General features: G+C 40.5%; 1 protein-coding gene across 3 annotated transcripts in view; it reads right to left on the bottom strand.

The window, feature by feature from the left end:
- GGA1 (golgi associated, gamma adaptin ear containing, ARF binding protein 1) overlaps nucleotides 1-19,203 on the bottom strand; it is a 145,981-nt gene that overhangs the window by 101,322 nt on the left and 25,456 nt on the right. For all 3 annotated transcript variants that reach the window (XM_030207875.1, XM_030207865.1, XM_030207884.1), the window contains one exon: nucleotides 14,978-15,062. In XM_030207875.1, the coding sequence (XP_030063735.1) occupies nucleotides 14,978-15,062 (85 nt within the window). The remainder of the gene's footprint in view (nucleotides 1-14,977; nucleotides 15,063-19,203) is intronic.

Here is a 19,203-nt window from a genome sequence, read left to right as displayed (position 1 = left end):
GAGAAGAAATTAATGCAGTCACAAAGTAAGCCTGGGAGGGAGAAAATGGAGAAGAAATGTTGTGTTATGCTGAATAAGTCTGAGGAGACTGCAAGAAATGCGCAGAGTCAAATGGCAATTAAGGGGATATATCTGAAGCCAGGAAGGCAGGCACATGAAATCTGTCATGCCTGCTGTTCAAACTTTGCCTGTGGAGAGCAAACAATTGCAGGAAGACAGTAGGAAATTCGAAGACTGGGGACCCAAATGGCAAATGAAAGACAAATGTGCCACTTAGACAAATGCTAAGTGATGCACATTTGGAAAAATAATCCAAATCATAGTTTCCTGATACTAGGGTCCACATTGAGGGTCAGTACCCAAGAAAAAGATCTAGGTGTTATTGTAGACAACACACTGAAATCTTCTGCCCTATGTGTGTTGGCAGCCAAAAAAGGAAACAGGATGCCAGGAATTATTAGGAAAGGTATGGTAAATGCTGTATCTCAAAAAAATATATAGCAGAATTAGAAAAGGTTCAAAGAAGAGTGACCAAAATGATAAAGGGGATGGAACTCTGCTCACATGAGGAAAGGCTAAAGAGGTTAGGCCTCTTCAGCTTGGAAAAGAGACTGCCGAGAGGAGATATGATTGGGGTCTACAAAATCTTGAGTGGTATAAAATGAGAAGAAGTGAATCGATTTTTTACTCTTTTCAAAAAGTATAAAGACTAGAGAACACTCAATGAAGATATATGGAAATACTTTTAAAACAAATAGGAGGAAATATTTTTCACCCAACAAATAGTTAAGCTCTGGCGCTTGTTGCTATTAAGACGGATATGGGAAAGCCACTGCTTGCCCTGAGATTGGTAGCATGGAGTGCTGCTACTATTTGGGTTTCTGCCAGGTACTTGTGACCTGAATTGGCCAATGTTGGAAATGGGATACTGGGCTAGATGGACCATTAGTCTGACCCAGTATGGCTATTCTTAATTTCTTAGAGCTGGGCAGACTTCTACGGTCTGTGCCCTGAAAATGGCAGATGGAAGTCAAGGTCAGGTATACACAAAAAGTAGCACATATGAGTTTATCTTGTTGGGCAGAATGGATGGACCGTACAGGTCTTTCTCTGCCGTCATCTACTATGTTATGTTATGTTATGTTATGCCCCACTACAGACATTTAGCTTTGCTCCAAAGACAGACAATGACTGACAGGCAATGGCTCTGACTTTTGTCAGGGAGAAAGCAAGCAACATTGACCCAATGCTGGCTTCCTCGTACGGTAGCGAGAGCAGTGACAGCCATGAAGCAAAGGAGCAAGGAGGCAAAAAAGAAGTCACTTACCAGCACTAGGAACCCTCCCACCCCCCACAATTAACTTCAGAAGGATTCTCCACATAGATAGTAGGCAGACTGGAAAACACTGCCCTCTCCCTGAGGGACAGTAGCTTTTATTTAAAAAAAACAAGCAAACAAACAAAGAGAAAGAAGACCTAAAACCAGGGAGGCTGCAAGGGGAAGGGGAATGGACAGCACCACTAGGAGTACCCCCCCCCCCCCCCCGAGGCTCATCCAAATTTTCTGCCCTCCTCCCCCAACTCCACTGGCACAAGGATCACTGGGCCAGGAGCAAGCATCTCAATCAACCCAAAAGCTACAAAAGTTGACACCTTCCACCTGCTGGAGATAAAGGTATGCTGAGGTGCATCAGCTACACATTGCCTTTTAAGCCACAACTCGTTTCTGAGTCTTCTATCTCCAACTACTAGCAGATGAGTATAATCCACAAGTTTCTGGGTTGATCGGTTGACGACGCAAGGAAATTATATTTTTTGGGTACAGTAGTAATTTGAAGGTTTTTTTATTCTGAAGAGCTAGAACTAAGTCATTTTCCCCCCTCATTGCAACTGCCTTCCTCTTTTTGTTTGACCTAAAACCAGAAAAAAAAAAAAAAAAAAAAAAAAAAAAAGATACATGCCAGAACCCTGCCACCACTCACAAGGAAACTGAAAACAAGGAACCCTTCAGACCATGTGTTGATTAATTACAGTTATGTTTTTATGCATCTTTATAGGGCAGTGACACGGCTCCACTTAGGTTTTTGCTGATCAAAATGTATAACAAGACACTCAATATATCATTCAGAGAACAAAAAAATGATGATGTTACAGATTAGGAAACGGGCCTTTATCCACTGAGCATGCGAGTTACAAACAAAACAAAAAAAAACACAAAAAAGGAAAGCTCAAAGATTTCTTGCAATGATTTACCAGCCCAAGCCCTGTGCTGCTACCACACATTAAAGTTCTACAAGTCACCTTGCCTACAGCAACACTACACAGCTAAAAGTTTATCTGTTAAACAGAAATGAAATCTTGGTGACCTTCATAGGTATACAAGAACTGCTTTCCACAGTATCCCATCCTGTTTGTTATTTACATGTTTCTTCAAGATTTAACATTACAAAGGATGATTACAGGGAATGCATTTTTCTCTTTGGGAAGAGGGTAGATGGTATTAGTGAACAGAAAAATTAAGATTGTAATAAAGTCTGTTTTTGTTTTGTTTAATTGTAATAAAAAAAATTCAAGTCCTCAAAGCACAAAAACATATGTACATTTATCAGAAACTGTAATATTATATTATCCAAATCAACAATTGTCATCAACATATATATATAGATTTCCATTTGAGTCTACTAAATTTTCCCCCTTTTTTGGTTCAGCAAATTTTATTAAAATTTAACCAAGAACGCCATTAAACTTATCAATACATGTGAGACACTGAAAAGTAAAATTCAATGACGTATCTTACTGGACAGTATCTGTAATATTATCCATAGGCTCCCATGTCTTGAGAAAGAATTACCATCTATTGTAGTATTCAGCTGCAAGATCTATAAATACTAATCTGTTGCAAACTATGGGGTCCTTTTACTAAGGTGCACTAACAGATTTAGCGCATGCTAAATGATAAAAACGCACCTTAGTAAAAAGGACCCCTATATGCCACAATTGGCTAAAATCAATTTTCAGCACCGTTTTTACAGTTAAGCAGAATCAATTGTAGGGCAACAGAAAGTAACAAATCCAGGAAGTATAAACGTGATGTTTAGATAGAGTTTGAGTTAACCCAAAGATTCCAAGGCAAGTTCCTTTTGGATTTGCCAAACATGGAATACTCTCACCCACACTTTAATAACCCTTTTCCGAGAAGCATGACTAGCAAGTAGCTGGAGTAAACTTCGATAGCCTAACAAGTTTACAGGGTATTTATTGCTCTATGGCCAATAAAAAAAAACATGCAGGGGCATTTTTGAAAGAACGTCCAAGTCAAAATTGGGATATCCTGCTCATAATGTACAAAAAAAAAATGTCCATCTCAAAGCCATTTTTGAACAGGAAAAACATTGGGATTTCTTGTCTGAAAATATATGTGAGGACATTCATGCACCAAAAACAACCAAAATGAACAGACATTTTTCAAAATGAAACATCGATGCCAAAAAAAGCATGCACAAAACGTGTCCGGCATCATTTGTACAAAAATAGGCACACAAATGTCCCTGCAGAGCACAGGGGCAACCTAGTGGTCAGTGCAATGGACTTTAAACAATAGCAGCCAGGTACAATCCCACTTTAATTCCTTATATGTTACTGTGAACCCTCCAGAAGAGAAAAACCTACTGTACGTAAAAGGTACACCACTACAATAGCTATCACACTTATCTATGTCTTATAAAATTTCAGGTATTTTTATGTTCCAAGAGGTGCACATATTTGTACAGAAATAAGAGTTACACCCAAGTCCCACCATTCAAAGACCACTGAACTGACCACTAAGGCTATTCCTTACACTTGCTTGCTGCTCTATTAGGAATGGCCAAAATACCTGAAGCTGGTCATATAGCCTGACACCCACTGTCACTTCACTTTTTAGGGGGTGGGGGCTCAGTAACCACTGGGAGGGAGATGGAGAGGTCATGCCTCTACAGTGATCAGGTACTCATCAGAGCACCTTGTACCCTGGACGTGATTGAAACATTTAGATAAAAAACTTCCTTTTTTGCCCTGGACATTTCTTCCTGTTCCATTATTGCTGAAAAACATCCTAATTTTGGGCCCGTCCCAGTCCCATCCAAAATACGCCCCTTACTATATGGATCAAAAGCAGTGGAAAGCATCCAAATTCTGCCTTTTGGAAAAATGGCAATTCTGATGTTTTTAGCAGGAGGACTTTTGGGGGGCCATTTTGAGACGTCCATCTGCTTTGAAAATGAGTGCTACGGCGTAAGCAACACTGAAAAGGATGCAATGTTTTTCCAGAATTAGCAGTCCTTGTACCCAAATGTATCCTGCACTTCATTTTCCCAAACCTTTTCAGCGCCCAGGCTGAGCTGCTTTCCAGTTTGATTCAAGACAGTATCAATGAGAGAAATTGCCTTCAAGAGTGAGAACTTTCTTGCAATGTCAAGGCTATCTTTCAACTCATAGTCCAGTTTAGAAGCCCAGATACAGAGCACAAACTGAAAATGACAGCGTGAAGGTAAATTGTATTTAGGTTATAATTCTTAGAAAGAAACTTCCTGTTGAATAATAAATGTTCCAAACACCATGTCTTTGACATATTAGTCAATTAAGTCATTTTCCTTGGATTTGAAGATTATTATGCTACAATGGGATTAATGTGGATTATGACCAAGTGGCTTCCAATTTTCAATCTAATACAACCAAGACTACATGAAGGGCCATAATCACTGGATGAGCTTGTAGGACAGAAGGGACTTCCATCCCTACCAACCACTCCACAGGTAGGGGGGGAGGGTTCCATTTGTACAAGCTCTAGCTCCAACCAGGTGGGTTGATCTTTAGATTTCAAATGAATAACCACCAAGTACTATGACTTAGTATGTATGCTGCATGACACGTACAAAAACATAGAACACCGACTCTACCTTAATGCTTAGCTGCCTGCAGCTTAAGTATGGAGATATATGTAGGCTTCTTATTCTATAAAAAGCTGATCATCCAGCACTCTACCAATTTATAGAAGATGTTGGAAGGAGCGTCAGTGCTCTTGAACCTGGAAACAACTTCATCACTCCTGAGTCATTTAACCACCATGTCCAAAGGAGTGGAGGAGTGATTTAGGAGTGTATGCTGAAACGGAAGTCGTTTACAACTGAACCCGGGTCGGCGGTGCCACTCCTAAACCCGTAAGAGCTATCAGCTTGGAGTTTTTGGCTCCCGTGGAGCTTACATTGAATATCATCTGGAAGGCGCTCCAGGACCTAACGGTGGTAGTAAATAATTTTGTTTCAGATATAATCTTATTAGTGAGCCACATGGATAATCAAATCAAATCCTTTGAGAATGAAAAATTGATACAGCAAATGAAGTTCTACAGGAGTAGGAAACGGTTAAGATTTTGAAAATAACAGACCAGAAAATGTTGAAGAAAATGATTATTACTACAGATGATTAGTATCGAGACTGTTGTTTTCCCAGAGTTCCGGGTATGACTCCTAAAGTTTTTTCCATTGAAATGATTCCTCTTAGTATATTAATTCAAAAGGAGTGAAGCCTGTGAAACTGGGATTACCTTAATCAGTGGGAATTGGATTAGAGACTCCAGTGTTTGTATTGTTAAATTTCTGGTTTTAAAATAGAAAAAAATGAAATCAGATGTATTATTTCCACTAATATTGGACAATAAGTATGTTTCTAACGAAATTAATTGACTATACACCGTCTTGGGTTTGAAGAAGCCAACCAGACGATCAATGTGGAATAATGATTCAGATGAATAATAACTGGGGATAATCAGGTTAATACCATGTTTTCTTTGTTTACTGTTAATTGATGTCCTTGTCTTGTTTCACTCTCCCTATTTATTTTGTGGTCTAAGAAAGAGAAAGATTGTATATAATCCATTTATCTAGTTGAGATTGTTTTCCTCTAATATTGTATTAATGTACAGTCATTTCTGTATTACTGTTTGCAAGTGACCCTTGTAAAATGATCATTATAAATAAATGATTAAAAAGATGTTGGAAAAAGAGAGTGGTAACATACTGAAAATGTAGCTCACCTTTGAAGCAAGAATCATTTTATGTGTATCTAGATGCCCCCACCATGAAAAAGAGAGAGAGAAAAAAAAAAAAAAAAAGAGGGGACCACTGGGTTACCAAGTCTTTAATCATAGTTGGAACACACCAACACACTGAATCATCGCCTCCACAGGACAAAATCAAATCAAGAAAGCAAAACCAGTGAGGTACACATATCAAGGTTTGTTTGCTAATTTTCTCTTGATATCCTGGACAATTCGATGAGTATATCAATTTTATTTCAATTCACTTTATAGCCTGGTATTTGAGAAAAATTGGCTATTGTTTCTAATAATTGATAAATAGAAGCCACTGTAGCATAAAACTTAGATGTCATCTGCATAACCAGATAAAGCCCCCAATTCTTTCTTCTGTTCAAAGGCCATGCCAAGAATTCCATGACTAGATTGAAAAGAGGCGATGGGAGCAATCTGTTGACTGCTCCTTTGTAACTTAAAGTGCTTGGAAGAAAGGTGTTTAGCTTTGGAACAGTGTACAATTTTTTTACCCTATTAATGAAGGCATTCTCAAAGCCAAACCATTGTAGTACTAGAAATAGTTAATTCCACACAACACTATTGAAAGCCTTCTCCACATCTAAAGAAATGGCCATCATAAGAGAGCTGACAAATTGGGAGAAATGAAGAATATCACAGAAGTGAGCATTGTTAGCGAGATGTCTACCAGCCGTGAAGTCAGTCTGATCTTTTTGGATTAGTGCATCTAGAACTGATTACAAGCGAAGAGCTAGACTTTTAGTGCTTGGACCAACTGTGCTGTCAACACTAAATCGCCCTGATAACCAGGACCATGAAGCAGCAAAGCGAAAAGCTGGCCATCGTCGGCCTGGGGGCAAGTGGAAAGGAGTAACATAAATCCTATAAGTGTCTATAAAGAGAAGTGCTTATAAAAATAAGTGGTTTATTTCTGTATCAATGATAAGTAAAAAATAAAAAAACAATTAAGTCAAAAAAGAGACAATTTTGAGGAAGATTATTTGATCTGGTTAGCTCAGTAAATCTACAGGATTTTGAGCTCTTTGAGGCTTTTTCCTTCTCTTTCTGAATATTTATGAGCATTTGTAAATATTCACTAATGGTCTCTAATATCATTTTCACGTTGTGGATTTTCCTTATTATATTATTCTAACAAATGTATAATTCCATGCCTGAATTTTGGCTATTCTATGAAGAAAACTTGCCACCAAAGACAAAACTCACAGTAACAGCCTTTTCATCAAGGAGCAAAAGGGGTACTCAGGGAGGACAAGGACATAGCAGAGACACTGAATGACTTCTTTGCTTCGGTCTTTACAGAAGATATAAGAGAACTACCTGTATTGGAAATGGTTTTCAAGGAATCTCAGCGAACCTGGAAGATGTACTGAGCCAAATCGACAAATTAAAGAAATAAATCACCTGGACCAGATGGCATGGACCCTAGCGTACCGAAAGAACTCAAACATTAAATTGCTGATATGCTGTTAGAGATCTGTAATACATTGTTAAAATCGTCCACAGTACCTGAAGATTGGAGAGTGGCAAATGTAACTTAACGCCAATTTTTAAAAAGGGTTCTGGGTGATCAGGAAATTACAGACCAGTAAGCCTGACTTCAGCACCAAGCAAAATAGTGGAAACTATTATAAAGAATAAAGTTACGGATCACACAGATAAAAATGGTAAATATGGTTTAAAGGGACAGAGTCAGCATACATTCAGCCAAGTGAAGTCTTGCCTCATCAATTTGCTTCACATTTTTGAAGGCACGAATAAACATGTTGATAAAGGTGGGATGGTTGATATAAATTTTCAGAAAGCTTTTGAAAACGTTTCTCATGAAAGACTTCTGAGAAAATTGATGAGCCATGGGATAGGAGGCAATGTTCTGCTGTGGATTAGGAATTGTTTATTGGACAGAAAACAGAGGGTAGGGTTAAATGGCCATTTTTCTCAATGGAGGAAGGGAATAGTGGAGTGACGCAGGGATCTGTACTGGGACCAATACTATATTTATTAATAATCTAGAAATCGGAACAAGTGAGGTGATTATATTTGCAGATGACAAAACTATTCAAAGTTGTTAGAACACATGCAGACTGAAAAATTGCAGGAAGACCTTAGGAAATTAGAAGGCTGGGCAATGTTCTGGTGTGGATTAGGAATTTGGTTACTGGACAGAAACAGAGGGTTGGGTTAAATGGTCATTTCTCTCAATGGAGTAGGGTGAACACTGGAGTGCTGCAGTGATCAGTACTGGGACCGATGCTATTTAATGTATTTATAAATGATATGGAAATTGGAACGATAAGCAAGGCGATTAAATTTGCAGATGACACAAAACTATTTCAAGGTTGTTAAAACACGTGTGGACTGTGGAAAATTGCAGGGAGACCTTAGAAAATTGGAAGGATGGGCATCCAAATGGCAGATGAAATTTAGTGTGGACAAATGCAAGGTGATGCATATTGGAAAGAATAATCCTAATCATAGTTACCTAACGCTAGGGTCCACCTTGGGGGGTCAGAACTTAAGAAAAAGGTCTAGGTGGTGTTGTAGATAATACGCTGAAATCTTCTGCTCATTGTGCAGCGGTAGCCAATAAAGCAAACAGAATGCTAGGAATTATTAGGAAAGGGATGGTAAATAAGATTGAGAATGCTATAATGCCTCTGTATCACTCCATGGTGCAACCTCACCTTCAGCATTGCGTTCAATTCTGGTCACAGTATCTCAAAAAAAGAACATATAGTGGAATTAGAAAAGGTTCAAAAAAGGGCAACCAAAATGCTAAAGGGGATGGAACTTCCTTCATATGAGGAAAGGCTAAAGAGGTTAGGGATCTTCGGTTTGGAAAAAGATGGCTGAACGGGGATATGACTGAGGTCTACAAAATCTTGAGTGGTGTAGAACGAATAAAAGTGAATTAATTTTTTACTCATTCAAAAAAACAAAGACTATAGGACAGTCAATGAAGTTATATGGTAACACTTTCAAAACACAAAGGAGGAAATACTTTTTCACTCAACAAATAGTTAAGCTTTGGAACTCATTGACAGATGTGGTAGCATATCTGGGTTTAAAAAAAAGGTTTGGTCAAGTTCCTGGAGGAAAGGTCCATAGTCTGCTATTCAGATAGACATGGAGGAAGCCACTGTTTGCCCTGGGACGGTAGCATGGAATGTTATTACTATTTGGGTTTCTGCCAGGTACTTGTGACCTGGATTGGCGATTGTCGGAAGCAGAGTACTGGGCTAGATGAACCATTGTTCTGACCCAGTACGGCTATTACCATCTTCCATTATATTCCATTTTCTCACTGGTAATGTCTTGATTAGACTACTATAATGCGCTCTGCAAGCACCTTCTTACTACTTCTTTAAAGCACCATCAATTCATACAATCCATCAAATTAACACAGTGACAGGAGACATAGCCACGTTACACCTTTTCTGAAAGATCACTGGCTGCCAGTTTCCTCTTGAATTACACACAAGATCCTAGTTCACCAGGCAGTGCTCACTGGTACCCTCTTAACCTCTTACGCACCACCACTATCAAGACTGTCTTGAAGACTCCAGGGATTCTACTTTCTCATGCTATGAACTGTCCGCACACTGATTTTGGCCTGGAACCGACCTACCATTAATTTAAGAAACAATTACGTACCTTGCTTGTTCAGCAGGCCTTTGGTTGAGCAATGTTTCTTGCACTATTACCTCTTCAACTCTCTCACTTACTTCCCTTCTTTCATCTTTTCTATTCTAAAAGTTTCTTTTTCATCCTGACATACATTTTATTCTACACCGCTCGGAAACAACATGAGCATATATCCTAATATCCTGGATCATAAAAGATTTTTGTGTGTATCAATTATTCATTAGTGTTTCCTTCCCCTACAAGTGTACATTTTAAAAGTATGTACAAGTTTTTCTCTCATCAAGCTGCACTGGAGTGGAAGTTTACTGACCGAAGACAGAGTACTCATTTGCACTTTCAATGCTTTCTTAAACTATTTTAATTGAGAGATTTACTGACATTTTGGCTGAGTAATTTTAAGGGCTCCCTATTCAAAACTGTGCTAGCGATTCTGGCATGGCAAATACGATGAAGCCCATTCAACTCCTATGGGCTTTGTCGTCGCCTTTGCTGTGCCAGAATTGCTAGAAGCCCTAAATTTGGTAATTTTTAGATTCAGTTGTTTTATATTTCTTGATTTTTGCACTTAAGTTTTTCTGTTTTTTTTTTTCCTTAATTTGTTTTCATATTAAAATTTTGACAAAATTTGTAGCCTGGACTTTGTTGTATGTGTACTTGATTTTATCCTGTCTTAATGCAGGTCCAGTTTGTTTGATGCCTTTGGCTAATATTTTAATTGTAAACTGCTGTGATTTTTTATAGCTTATGCCGTATAACCGGCTTGCGTGCTGGTTCCGGTGTTGTTCTTCGGGGAGCCATGCCGCAAGACATTGGATGGCAGTTGTTGCTTCAAGCTGGGGATTACAGCAGCTGATGTGGTCTCCAGCTTGAGGCAGTGGTTGTTGTCCGGTGTCTTGCGATGTGGTTCCCTGGGGGGGGAGGGGGGGGGGAAAGAGGCGTGTTGGCGTCGGTGCACTGGCTGGAGCGCACTTTGCAGGGATGGGTGTTTTTGGTGCACTCTTTGAGGTTGTGGTGGTGGTGTCTTGGGGGAAAAGGGACATATGGTTGGTGTCTTTTGGGTTTGGGCACTGTGTGCGGGGAAACAAAGCGGAGAGGGATGGGCATTTTTCCACGGGGGTTTTTTTTTTTTGTCGATGGTGACTTTTTGTGCGTGCAGCAGGGTTCTTGTATGGTTGTTGCCATGTTGGTTGGGACTTTTCCCCCCTTTTTTTCTAGTGTAGACACTAAGACTGCTAGTTCAGTTCTTTGAGTTATCATAATTAGTGAGCAGTTATTATTGATCTGTGTATGATATTTTTGGTAAATAAAAATTCCCAATTCACTCTGTCAAACGCCTTCTCCGCCTCAAAACTTATGAGCAGAGAAGGCGTTCCCAGTCTCTCAACACACTCCATCAAGGCCAGTATTCTACTTATGTTTTTAGAAACTGTACGTCCCCGTACAAAACCAACTTGACTATCATCAATCAGGGAAGGCAAAAATCAATGCCAATCTATTCGTCAAAAGTTTAGCAAACATCTTGGCCTCCACATTCAGCAGAGAAATAGGTCTGTATGAAGTCGGTTGTTCTGGGACTCAGACATTTCCCCATGCTCCACAAAACAAGTGAACATCTCCTTCAAAGTTGGTGTTATCGCCTGATTTAAAATCTTATAGAATTCATATCGAAAGCTGTCGGGCCCTGGGGCTTTGACTACAACATCATTTTGTATTTGTTTCTCTACCGGAGTTGGCGAATGCCTTCACGGTACTATGTAAGCCACACTGAGCCTGCAAATAGGTGGGGAAAATGTGGGATACAAATGTAACAAATAAATAAATTTAAAGAAACCATAAATATTATTTTTAACTGATGTAATTCTATGAACATATGTGAATTTTGTATTTGTTCATTTTCTTTTTACTGTAATCTGCTTGGGACCTGTTTGGAGTAAGGAATTAAATTAAAAATGCATGACAAGCAGATCAACTTACATCTAGCAATTACATAACAAAAAAAAAAATTATATATATATATATATGTTTTGAGAGGTCCTCTAATCATCATTTTGGTGTGTGTGTGTGTATATATATATATATATATATATATATATACACATATATATACTTACATACATAAACATACACACCAAAATGATGATTAGAGGACCTCTCAAAACATTAGCTAAATTGCAAAGGCAAGAGCACCCCCAAATCACACCTTGTAATGAGGATCAACTGTAAAGGCAGAAGCAACACAATATTTGTAGATCCAAGAAGCAGAAAACACATTGCTGTAATGTCAAACATAAGCAGAATTACCTGTTCACAAGTTCTACATAAAGGGTCTCTTTTACTAAACCATGCTAGCGATTCCCGTGCGGCAAATGAGAGGAAGCCCATTCGATTTCCATGGGCTTTCTCTCATTTGCCGCACCGGGAATCACTAGCATGGTTTAGTAAAAGAGACAAAGAGAAAGTAGGTGGGCTATCTTTTGAAAGAGATAGACATAATTCTTGTTAAAAAATGTTTCTGGATAATGCATAACAAAATTAATTTGGAAATGCTTCTCTTTAGAGTCATTTCAATTGTTAGTACAAGCTTTGGTTCTTATGAACTTATTAACTTTGTATTTCAAATTACTATGTAAGCCGCATTGAGCCTGCATTATGTGGGAAAGCGCGGGGTACAAATGTAATAATAATAACGAAGCTTGATTATTGTAATACTAGGAAAAAAGGCCCGTTTCTGACACAAATGAAACGGGCGTTAGCAAGGTTTTCCTCTGAGTGTGTGTGTTTTACAGAGTGTGTGTGATAGAGAGAGAGAGTGAATGTGTGAGTGTGTGTGACAGAGAGAGTGAGACTGGGTGCGAGAGTGTGTGTGTGTGAGAAAGAGTGTGTGCCAGGGCCCCCCTCCCTCCCAGTTCCAGGGGGGCCCCCTCCCTCCCTCCCACCCAACCCAGTTCCAGGGTCGTTGCCCCCCCTCTCTCCCTCCCTAGCTGCCCCCTCTCTTCCCCCCCTCCCTCCAGCCACCCTGCGATGTTTAACTGCAAAATTAGGGAGCTGTGTACTACTACTACTACTACTTAACATTTCTAGAGCGCTACTAGGGTTACGCAGCGCTGTACAATTTAACAAAGAGAGACAGTCCCTGCTCAAAGAGCTTACAATCTAATAGACAAGTGAACGGTCGGTCCGATAGGGGCAGTCTGGATTCACTGAACGGTAAGGGTTAGGTGCCGAACGCAGCATTGAAGAGGTGGGCTTTAAGCAAAGACTTGAAGACGGGCAGGGAGGGGGCTTGGCGTAAGGGTTCAGGAAGGTTGTTCCAAGCATAGGGTGAGGCGAGGCAGAATGAGCGGAGCCTGGAGTTGGCGGTGGTGGAGAAGGGTACTGAGAGGAGTGTAATAAAACGCACCTGCAACGTTGTGAAGCTGACTCCATGGCTTCACTGAAGTAAAGAGTTCGTAAGTCTGTCACCATCTCTCTCAGCCCCGCCCTCGCACCTCTGATAGGTCCGCGTCGCCCTCAACGTCATCACGTTTTGACGCGAGGGCGGGGCTGAGATGGTGACAGACTGACAAATCTGACAAACCTTACGAACCCTTTACTTCAGTGAAGCCACGGAGTCAGCTTCAGAACGTTGGCGGTGCTTTTTATTATAGTAGAGATATATCTTGGTTGAATTAAATATTTATTGAGGAGACTTAGGACCATTCAAAATACAGCAATTCATCTTCTATGCGGGTTGGGTAGATTCGATAGAGTTTCCTCATGCTTTTAAATCCTTGTTGTTTTGTCCATAGGATTCTGAAAGGAGTGGCTCCGTGTTATATGTTTTCAATGATCAATGTCTAAGTATCATACTCGTAATAATTTAAATCTTATTTGTTCCTTCTTATAGAGTCTTACGTTCAAAGAAATTTTTTTAATGACTTTATTCTCATATCAGGCCTCTCAAATTTGGAATTCTTTACCAACTTTGGTGAAATTTCAAACATGTTATTTAACTTTTCGTAAGTTTTTAAAAACAAGTCTACTTAGAAAATATGTGCTTTCTAGTTATGATGTTAATTTGTGTTACTTTAAAATTGTGAGCTCCCAGTTTTTGTAGACTGTTTATATTTTGAATTGTAATCCACTCCGAACCTATCTCAAGGTGTTGAGGGGAATATAACAACAACAACATTAAGAATTCTACCAAAAGCCTGTAGCAGCAGCTCAGCCTGTACTAGTACAGACTGTACAGTCTATGCTATCACCCTCCTCCCCACCATGTAGAGCTCTGTGGTGTGCTGCCATGCATGCACTCCCTTCTCAGGGAACACGGCAAAGGTCTACATTTATACTGACTGTCCCCTTATTTTCTGGGATTTTGAATGCAGCCCATGGTGAAGCATTTTCTTTTTGGGCAGGTTTTGAAGTAGTGGCCTGCGATTTTTCTGTTCACTTTTTACTTAGTTTTGTAGTGCTAGGCAGAACCACTATAACTCCCTTCAGGTTCCCCTAAATCCTACGATTTATATGCTATCACAAGGATTCTCTGTTGCTCAAATCAATGCACATTTATACATTTCCAACAATTAAAACTGATTACAAGAGGCTGTTTACTACTGTTTAGGGATAGGGAGGGGACTAAGAAGGGGGGATGGGAATAAGGGGGGGAGGGAGATGTTTATGTTCAAAATTTGATGCGTTCAACATTGTCAGTATTCTGTAAAGTTGATATATCACTGGAATTAGTATTATCCTAGACATTGGATCTTTGATTATGTATTGGCTAACTTGTCATCAATGTTTTACAACTAAAACAGATTACTGACTTATGCTTTACTGGAAAAAAAACTGTTATTGTTAAAATGTTTACCCTTGTTTTGCTTAAAGTTTATGAGCATCAGTCAATCAAGACAACTGGGACTAGCAGGGCAAAGACTGCACATCAGGAGTGAGGTGCACTGGCAGAGTTGTGTGCGGGGTCCCAGTACTGGAACAGTGACGAGTAGAATGGGTCAGTACTGGAAAAGAAGGGGGGTGCTTTAGTTCAAGAATGTGGTGCACTGGCAGAGCTCTGTGTGGAATCTCAGTCTGGAACAGCACGAGTAGACCAGGTCAGTACTGGAACAGCATGGGGTGCTTAAGATCAGGACTAAGGTATACTGGCAGAGCTGTGCATGTGGTCTCCATACTGGACTAGCAGAGGATGCTACAGGTCAGAAATGAAGTGCACTGGCAAAGTTAACATACCCCTCAAGTTCCTGGTTCAGCTGCTCACAAAATGCTTGCACTCCTTCCCAGTCCACATCCTTATTTAGGGGGTTTGTGGCTCTGTCTAAAAAAAAAATGGAGAGGAAATTAAGCCAAAAATCAGCTGTGGAGCCACAAAATAAGACAAAAATGTAGCACATTTCCCAGGAGTGCAACAATGGTAACAAACAGAGAACCTAAGCAAAGTTCTACAGCGGGTCTCACTCTAGCTTATACTTATAAATCCCAATTATGAAAAAAATGTGCAAGCTCTGAGGCAAAAGGAAAGCATGTGGGGAAAGGCTGACAAAGCAATACTAGTGGGATCGAAGCGTCAGCCTCCAACCAAGAGTAAAAACTTCAGTCCATGACATACTACTACTAAGCTCAGGCAAGTATTTCGCCAGCAGATTTTCACTATCAAATCCTACAGTCATCTCTTTTGACCTTTAATCGTTCTTTCATCACTATAATAAAGAAGCTTTATTTTGGGCTAAGCAGCTTTCTCCAGCTCCTTTGGATTGTCAGCTCATTCGGAACAAAGCCTTAGCTCTATCACCACCAGATCTTTGTATCCTATTTTTTTTTTATATATTCCCCTCCCAACTAAGCCCAGCCACTGAAGGGAACCCTTCCTAGTGGCCAAGATCCATGGTCTCTTTGATTATTAGGCCCTTAGACCGCTGGATGTCACTGTTGAACGACGAGCGGGGGGGGGGGGGGGGGGTGCTACTTCTACCCAAGAATGAAACCCAAGTCCTCTGCAGGGCAGTGCACAGCACTGGTGTTGATGCACAAAACCAACCCACAATGAAGATTTATGTCTTCTACTGTGCACTCTCTCCTCCTGTACCAATTCAATTCTGCCAACTAAATTGAAGTCACAGGGAACACCGAATCAACCCTTTAAAAATAGAAGACAAATTATCCAAACATGGACTATCTAAAACAGGATACATCTCTCAAATTGAATGGGGAAACCAGTGGGAAAAGCATGCGGAGCATGGTTCATTAAATTCTTTCCAACCCTTCCTCATGAGTATATGTAGCTGAGCTGCCTCTGTCTGACCTAGAGGAGAGAGGGAAGGGGGGAAGCTTTGTTCACTGTGGATAGGGGGATAATTGTGGCCAGAGAGTTTTGAGTGTGGGTAGAGGCAGTTTTGAAAGGAGAATTCCTTATGTGCTGTTTCACTGAATGAAAGCTCCTATGCTGCAGAAGCTGGAACTCCTCCCACAGAAATACATTGATGAATCTTTGGGGGGGGGGGGGGGGGGGGAACTTATATACATGGAACACCTGGTTTGATCTGGATCATCTCCCCCCCCCCCCCCCAACACCATGCATCTTTTCACTGGTCTCCACCCCCACCTCCCTATTAAGTTTCATCTCTTTCTGTGTGAAAACTTTCAGAGTTATTTTGCCACCAGTCAACCCCTTATGCATAAATTCTTTCCAATTCTGAAAGATTATTATTATTATCATAATAAACACAAAGTTTGAGTGTCCTCAGAATTAAGCTGGCAGTTCTCCTAATTTGTCATATAATCTTATGCTACAATGTTGAAAATTCATTTTAATTTGGTTTTATTTGATCATTTTTTAAACCATCTCTGAGTACTTCTACAGTGCTACTAGACATACACAGCACTGTACATACTATATGAAGGTACCTTCTCTGTCCCTAGTGGGCTCACAATCTAAGTTTTGTACCTAGGGCAATGGAGGGTTAAGTGACTTTCCAAGGGTTACAAGAAGCTGCAATGGAAATTGAACATGGCTCCCCAGATCTGAGCCCACTACTTACCATTAAGCTACTCCTTCAGTCTGTACTTAACACACAGTACCACAAAATTAAACAGCAAACAGAAACACAAACAAAATAAAAACCCACATTAGATCATACAGAAGGCATTGTTGCTCACCTGTAACAGGCTATGGAAGTACAATTGATCATGCACAAAAGCTGGGGGGGGGGGGGGGGGGATGATGTCATGTCACTGCTCGTCACCAAGATGAACTGCTTTCCCACAGCCCAGTGCACAGTTGATCATGTGCCATTCCTTCCTCACCTATTTCTCTAGCTCAAGATAGAACAAAACTCTTGGGGAGGTGGGAGGGATTGTATGCCTATGAAAAAAAAATCTGTTGTACATGAGCAACAGTGCTGATTCATTGACAAGCAAGATTAAGTCACGCACACAAGTGGGTGTCTCCCAAGCTCAGGGCTGCTCAGCTTTTCATGTATTATCTATGGTCTATGAGCAGCCCTCACATCAGAGTAAAAAAAAGGTGTTAAGTGGCGGTATCAGATTTGCCAACAGTAATGTAATATAAACATACAAAATGAGGACCAGGTAACTGCTTTAGAAATAGTATCTGGTGAGCCACACTTTCAGAAGAGCTGCTGAACTAAAATGGCTGATTCGTTGAGTTTTTGGTTTTGTTTTTTAAAGTAGTGAAAGGCGCACCAGTTTATTTATAACAGAACTGGCTTGGCAGATAGAATGCCAATTTAGATTTTCAGACACATTCAGTTCTTTTGAGGTAATAGGCAGGAGCACATTTACAGCTCAGTGTGGAGGGCTCTTCTGTGGATTCTTATGATACTTCACAGAGAAAGTAGAAGCACTATTTCTTTGCTAACATGGAAAGGTGTGAAAACTCAAAATAAATTTGGAGACCTATCTTGTTATGATGCAACAGAATATAAAGCTCATAACTAGAGCTTCAAAATTTTTCTAGCCGAGGTAAATGCCACTAAAAATATTACACACCGGAATATTTCCACTGTCTCAAACAGCAGATTTATTAGGGGTGTAAGGACAAAATTAAGATCCCATGGCACCAGAGGTTTCTGCAATGGTCATATGAATCAAGAAACAAGTGGACACTGGGAAGATGGTAGCCTATCCACAAGTATGATAGAACCAAGATGCACTCCGATGGAAGAAACCTGAAGTACCTAAACAGAGATGGTATAAATAGTGTACAATAATATCAGAAGGAAATGAAGGCACAGGCACGTCTGGTAGATTCTTAGAGCAAAATAGCACGAATACATGCTGGAAGTCCTAGTGCAGAGACTAAATGCTGATCAGTTTCCATATCATTAGGGCTAACGCTTTGAGGCTAGAAAAAAGCAGGTATCCCTTGCTCTGAGAGATTAATGATGGAGAGACTATGAGCCTGCAGAGTGTGTGAACCACTAGGCACTTTGGTGGAGGAAACCAATATGCGGCAGCAGCAAAAAAAGCAAACAGGATGCTAGGAATTATTAGGAAAGGGATGGTGAATAAAACCGAAATTAGTATAATTAGGTTCTGTTCTTGGTCCCCTCCTCTTTTCTATCTACACTTCTTCCCTTGGCTCATTATTCTCATCCCATGGCTTTTCCTACCATCTCTATGCTGATGACTCCCAAATCTACCTTTCTACCCCTGATATCTCACCTTGCATCCAAACCAAAGTCTCAGCGTGCTTGTCTGACATTGCTGTCTGAATGTCTCAACGCCACCTGAAATTAAATATGACCAAAACCGAGCTTCTCATTTTCCCCCCCAAACCCACCTCCCCGCTCCCCCCGTTTTCTATTTCTGTTGATGGCTCTCTCATTCTCCCTGTCTCCTCAGCTCGAAACCTTGGGGTCATCTTTGACTCTTCTCTCTCCTTCTCTGCTCATATCCAGCAGATTGCCAAGACCTGTCGTTTCTTTCTTTACAACATCCGTAAAATCCGCCCCTTTCTTTCCGAGCACTCTACCAAAACCCTCATCCACACCCTTGTCACCTCTCGTTTAGACTACTGCAATCTGCTTCTTGCTGGCCTCCCACTTAGTCACCTCTCCCCTCTCCAGTCGGTTCAAAACTCTGCTGCCCGTCTCATCTTCCGCCAGGGTCGCTTTACTCATACTACCCCTCTCCTCAAGACCCTTCACTGGCTCCCTATCCGTTTTCGCATCCTGTTCAAACTTCTTCTACTAACCTATAAATGTATTCATTCTGCTGCTCCCCAGTATCTCTCCACACTCGTCCTTCCCTACACAACTTCCCGTGCACTCCGCTCCATGGATAAATCCTTCTTATCTGTTCCCTTCTCCACTACTGCCAACTCCAGACTTCGCGCCTTCTGTCTCGCTGCACCCTACGCCTGGAATAAACTTCCTGAGCCCCTACGTCTTGCCCCATCCTTGGCCACCTTTAAATCTAGACTGAAAGCCCACCTCTAA

Source organism: Microcaecilia unicolor, chromosome 1, assembly GCF_901765095.1.
Source record: "Microcaecilia unicolor chromosome 1, aMicUni1.1, whole genome shotgun sequence".
Lineage (NCBI taxonomy): Eukaryota > Metazoa > Chordata > Amphibia > Gymnophiona > Siphonopidae > Microcaecilia > Microcaecilia unicolor.
Note: the sequence above shows the minus strand (reverse complement) of the source record. Positions and strands in the feature narration are given on the sequence as shown.